The sequence below is a fragment of the Melozone crissalis genome, unplaced genomic scaffold (genome assembly GCF_028551555.1).
Source record: "Melozone crissalis strain CALT ecotype California unplaced genomic scaffold, PUWL_Pcris_2 ptg000034l_1, whole genome shotgun sequence".
NCBI classification, from domain to species: domain Eukaryota; kingdom Metazoa; phylum Chordata; class Aves; order Passeriformes; family Passerellidae; genus Melozone; species Melozone crissalis.
This window is the reverse complement of record NW_026535812.1, coordinates 5,802,268-5,807,495: the sequence shown is the minus strand read 5'-3', so window position 1 is coordinate 5,807,495 and position 5,228 is coordinate 5,802,268. Positions and strand designations below refer to the sequence as shown.

Below are 5,228 nucleotides of genomic sequence, written 5' to 3'. Positions count from 1 at the left end.
CAGTGGCAGGGGGTTGCAACAAAATGAGCTCTAAGGTCCCTTCCAACCCAAACCACTCTGGGCTAGGAAAAAGACCAACAACCAGAATCCTGAAAATCTTTGGGCTGGGAAAAAACCAACAACCAGAAGCCTAAAAATCTCTCCAAGCCAAGATTGTGACAGAGCTTCCAGAGAGCAACTTTTTCTTTCTGTTTTCTTTGCAGAGTAAATTGACTGCACCTGTCTGAGGACGAGGCACAGGTGGGAAAGGCAGGAGGAAATGTGGAGATTGAGCACTGTAGTTTATTTTAATGTCTGTGTTGGTGTCTCCTGAGCCCTGTGGAGCTGGGCTGGGCTGGGCTGGACATGTGTGTTCCACCTGAGCTCCACGGGGCTGCCTTATCTACAGGCTCGGGAACGTGGCCCTTCCAAACCGCGGATATTTGCTCTCCATTCCCTTCTTCCGCTCAAATTCCATATCTGCAGGGAGGCCCCAGGGGCTGCCACTCACAGCAGAGCGCAGGGACAACGAGAGAAACTGGGAATGAGATTGGAAAAATTAACATTGAATACGGAATCCCAGAAAGGTTTGGGTTGGAGTGGAACTTAAAGCCCATCCAGCGCCACCATTGCCATGTACAGGGACACCTTCCACTAACCCAGATTGTTCCAACCTGGCCTTGAGCACTCCCAGGGATCCAGGGGCAGCCACAGCTTCCCTGGGCAACCTGTGCCAGGGCGTCTCCACCCTCACACCCAAGAATTTCTTCCCAAACTCCTGTGCTGTCCTGGGAACCCAGGATGTGATGAGAAACCCTGTGCAGCTGGAATGGAAAACAACAAAATCTGTTATTCAGCATGGGAAGCAGCACTCATGGGAACAGTCACTGCTTTAATATTTAATTTGATGAGATCCAGCTCTGAGAAATGGATCAGGAGCTGCCACAGCTCCAAGCACAAGTTCAGCACTGGCAGGGAATTTCCATGGGGTTTGCTTCTCTCCAGACTTATCTGTATTCTGGAAGGGTGACATGGAATGAGGCTCATTAATTATCCCAGCACACAGAGCTGTGTTTCCTGCCATTCCCTTCAATCAATCAAGCTCTGGGCACTTTCAGGGCTTCTTGGACATCAGGTTGTCATTCTAGGTAAGTCCCCTCAGCTGGACCCTGGCTCCTGGTCCCTGCAGGGCCACTCAGGTGCAGCCAGGTGTCATTTCAGGAGGGAATTTCCTTGTGCCACCAGACAGTGCAGGGCAGATCCCATTCCATCCTGCCTCTTACCAGCAGGAACTCCCCATGGCTGTATGGCCTCGTGTGCTGCTGGGACGGGAAGGGGGAGCTGTGCCAGGCACAAGGTGGGTCTCACCAAACATGGCCCTTCTTTGTCCTTTTGGGTCTCACCAAACGTGGCCCTTCTTTGTCCTTCTAGGTGGATCCCACACCTTTGCTGGGACTGAGGCTGAGCCAGCAGCAGAGCTGGGTTTCCCCTGTGCAGCATCCTGGTACCTCCAGAAATCCCTTTGCATGCTCCAGAAGGTTTGGGTGTCCTCACCAGGGAGCTGGGCTTTGCAGGAGTCCAACAGTCACCGCCAGGGCAAGAAAAGGTGGTGGAAATGTAGATTTGTCAGGACTATAATCCAGGTAGGTCATAATTCCTTCCTTGTATGAAACCATCCATTTCCTATCCTCATCTGCTCCTCCTGGTCCATCACAAGACTCCATCACTGCAGGACACAAATCCCTCACATCCCTCACAGTTGAAGTGTTAGCAGAAGGAATGGATTGGGGAAAAGCCTTTGGCATGCTGATATTTTACCTTTGGGTGACAGACCCCAAACTGAAATCACAGCCTTCGCCCTGTGACACTCACGGCCTCCTGGGGCACCTAATTCCATGGGCACATTTGGCTCCACAGATTCCCTGAGACAAGCACGTGTTGGAATGGCACTGCAGTGTTTGGGAGCAGTTTCCCACACCAGTCTGCCCCAGGGATGCTCTTGGGGCTCCTTGCTTTGCTGTGGTGACCCTTCCCACCCTCTCTGCCTGGGTCCTTCCCTTGCTGCCAAGCCCATGCCTGCACCATGGGACACAGCTGCCCATCCCTTCTCCAAGACCTCTCCTGGTTCCCCCTGCCTGGCTGTGGCCAAGGAGGTGGGACCCCAGATCTTCATCCTGGGGGGAAGAGCCCTCTGTACCCATAGAGGGATTGTCACCAGGCCTGTCACCAAGCTGCCTTCACCTTTCACTGTCCAAAGCCTCATCCCTCCATTTCCCAGTCCTGCTGAGCAACAACAACTGGCTCCTCCTTTTGCTGTTCCTTGTCTCTCCTTAGCACCCATGTCGGAGGCACGCCCCCAAACGCTCCAGGAAAGAAAGAATGTTGAGGAAAATCCAGATATGCCTCTGTTTCTGCTTTGTCTCGGGCATTTTGTACGAGATCTCCCTCTTGTCCAGCTGTGTCTTCTCCTACTTGCCCATGGCCCAGCAGTACCTGACGCCTGAGCAGGTGCTGAACCTTGGCAAAAGCATCATTTTCCTGGAGACCACGGAGCGCCTGGAGCCGCCGCCGCTGGTGTCGTGCTCCGTGGAATCCGCCGCCCGCATCTACCAGGACAGGCCCATCATCCTCTTCATGAGGGGGCTCACCAACGAGACAGCCCTGGACATGAACACCAGCTACGCAGCCTTCTCCCTCTTGTCTTCCATGAAGAATGTCTTCCTTTTCCCTCTCCAGATGGAAACCGTCTTCCAGGAGACGCCCCTGCTCCAGTGGTACAACCAGGTGAGTGTTTAAAAAAGTGGAAAACTCTTTAGTTATAACCAGGGGTGGGGAAAGGCTTTAAAAGGAATGAGGAATCCAGGACTGTGTGAAATTAGTGACTTTCATTGTTTTGGTTGGGAACAGATTCATTTTGGCCGCGTTCTGCTGTGTATTCATCTCTCTGTTTATGGCATACGTGATCGGCCTTATCTGGAGAATCGGATTTTTTGGCAAAGGAAATATCGGTAAAAATAGATTGCAGACGTGTTTTGAGAAAACAGCCTTAATAATCTTCCCCAACAGAAGCTGGTTGAACAAAATGTGCTGCCTGAGCACTTGATAGAGCTGCCTCACTCTGACAAAGCGCGCAGGAGATAAGAGATAGGGGAGAGATTTCAGGTTCTATAGCAGCAACATGCAAAGCCAAGGTGGGATCTGGTGAGCCCCACCCTAGAAAAAGTTCCTCGGGCAAACTTCCCACAAGCAGCTTTAGTCAAACTGCTTGGGCAGGGCAGGCAGATTTCTTCCAAAGTCTTTCTTATCCTGAGAAAAAATTACTCCAAATGCCAACAAACACCGATGAAAAGCCTCCAGCCTGGTTCAAAGAGCTGGGAGGGATCTGGGAGTGTGTTAAGTGGGTTGTGTCCCTCTGAAATAGAAGGGAATGACTCATGGTGGCATTGAGTTAACACTGTAGGTGCCATCAAACCACCTGGGAAATGTTCCTGCATTGCTAATGCCAACAAAGCACTGCTCTGCTGTCACAGACATCTTTTATGGAAAATCCTTTCCTTAGGATTTTTCCTCCCAAGAAGCTGAGAGGCCTCATGAAAAAAATGTAAACAATGGTTATCTGCTCCTGTGGAATGCAATAGGTGGATCTGTGATTGGTCTCATGTGGTTGTTTCTAATTAATGGCCAATCACAAGTGAGCGGGCTCAGACAGAGAGTCTGAGCCACAAGCCTTTGTTATCATTCTTTGTTGTTCTATTCTTAGCTGGCCTTCTGATGAAATCCTTTCTTCTATTCTTTTAGTATAGTTTTAATGTAATATATATCATAAAATAATAAATCAAGCCTTCTGAAACATGGAGTCAGATCCTCATCTCTTCCCTCATCCTAAGACCCCTGTGAACATGGGCACACTCTGCTCCTTATCTTATCACAGTAAATCCAATGGCTGGAGGCAGCCAGAGCTGTCAGTGCCATTTGCAGCCATGAGGGTTTGCAGTGAGGATTTATGGTGCCATTTTCAGCTCTGTGGATGGACTGGATCTGTTCCCCGCCTGCGGCATCACGTCTCATTTTTCCCGTTCTGCAGGTGGTCCCGGAGCAGGAGAAGAACTGGGTGCACGTCAGCTCTGACGCCAGCAGACTGGCACTCATCTGGAAGTACGGGGGCATCTACATGGACACGGATGTGATCTCCATCCGGCCCATTCCCCAGCGGAGCTTCCTGGCCGCACAGAAGTCGCGCTTCTCCAGCAATGGCATCTTCGGCTTCCCCGCCCGCCACAAGTTCATCTGGGACTGCATGGAGAACTTTGTACTCAAGTACAACGGCAACATCTGGGGCAACCAGGGCCCCTTCCTGATGACCAGGATGCTCAAAACGCTCTGCAACCTGACGGATTTCCAAGGCACCGAGGACCACAGCTGCCAGAACATCTCCTTCCTCAACCCGCAGCGTTTCTACCCCATCCCGTACCCAGCCTGGAGCCGGTACTACCAGGTGTGGGATAAAAGCCCCAATTTCACCCACTCCTACGCGCTGCACCTCTGGAACTTCATGAACCGCAACCGCAAGGTCGTGGTGGCCGGCAGCAACACCCTGGCTGAGAACCTCTACAAAACCTACTGCCCCAGCACCTATGAGGACCTGATCCAGAATGCCAAGCACAGGGATCTCCCAGAGCCTGAGGAGGCTGAGTGACATGGAGCAAGGAGGAGAGGGGTGATCCTTCCAGCCAAACACAATCCCCACTCATATCCAGGTTTGTAGGAGAAAGAAGGAACTTTACATGACCACTGTTCCTATTCCCTTGGGATGCTGAGGATGGTGGTGGGTATCCGTCAGACGTAGCCTCCAAGGACTCCTTTGCCTCAGTGCTGTTTCCTGACAGGTGCTCATGCACCAAACCTTCCCAAATCTGACAGACTTTGAGCCTGTTCACAAGCTTCTCCAAGGGAAAAGCTCCTAAAGAGAGGGGTGGCCTCCCAGGAGCGATGTTGTCTCTGCTCCTCTTGGAACTAGCGGCAGCTTCCCACGTCAGAAAAGTTGGAAGCTCAACAGACTTTGGACTGGAGCCTCGGGGGCAAAAGAGGAGAAACCCAAACCAGCGTCTTTCCCTGGTGTTTTCCTCACATGGACTTTATGCCCTACGTTTTTGAGAGGGACTTTCAGAATTAAAATAAAAGAGTTCATAAACCACCATTCCTCTGAGCTCACTTCTCCCTGAAAAATGAGTCACATTTTCCAAAGGTTT

General features: G+C 51.3%; 1 protein-coding gene across 1 annotated transcript; it reads left to right on the top strand.

Moving 5' to 3' along the window:
* Positions 1 to 1,433: 1,433 nt before the first annotated feature.
* A4GNT (alpha-1,4-N-acetylglucosaminyltransferase) lies at positions 1,434 to 4,675 on the top strand. The gene is made up of 3 exons (XM_054282997.1): positions 1,434 to 1,622; positions 2,314 to 2,763; positions 4,064 to 4,675. The coding sequence occupies exons 1-3, from the start codon at positions 1,506 to 1,508 to the stop codon at positions 4,673 to 4,675; spliced, it is 1,179 nt and encodes a 392-aa protein (XP_054138972.1). The 5' UTR covers positions 1,434 to 1,505.
* Positions 4,676 to 5,228: the final 553 nt, after the last annotated feature.

Coding starts and splice junctions, on each gene's coding strand:
- A4GNT (XM_054282997.1), top strand. CDS start 1,506: ATGCTCCAGAAGGTTTGGGTGTCCTCACCAGGGAGCTGGGCTTTGCAG. Junction 1,623..2,313: donor TTGTCAGGACTATAATCCAG/GTAGGTCATAAT, acceptor GTCTCTCCTTAG/CACCCATGTCGGAGGCACGC. Junction 2,764..4,063: donor TGCTCCAGTGGTACAACCAG/GTGAGTGTTTAA, acceptor CCCGTTCTGCAG/GTGGTCCCGGAGCAGGAGAA.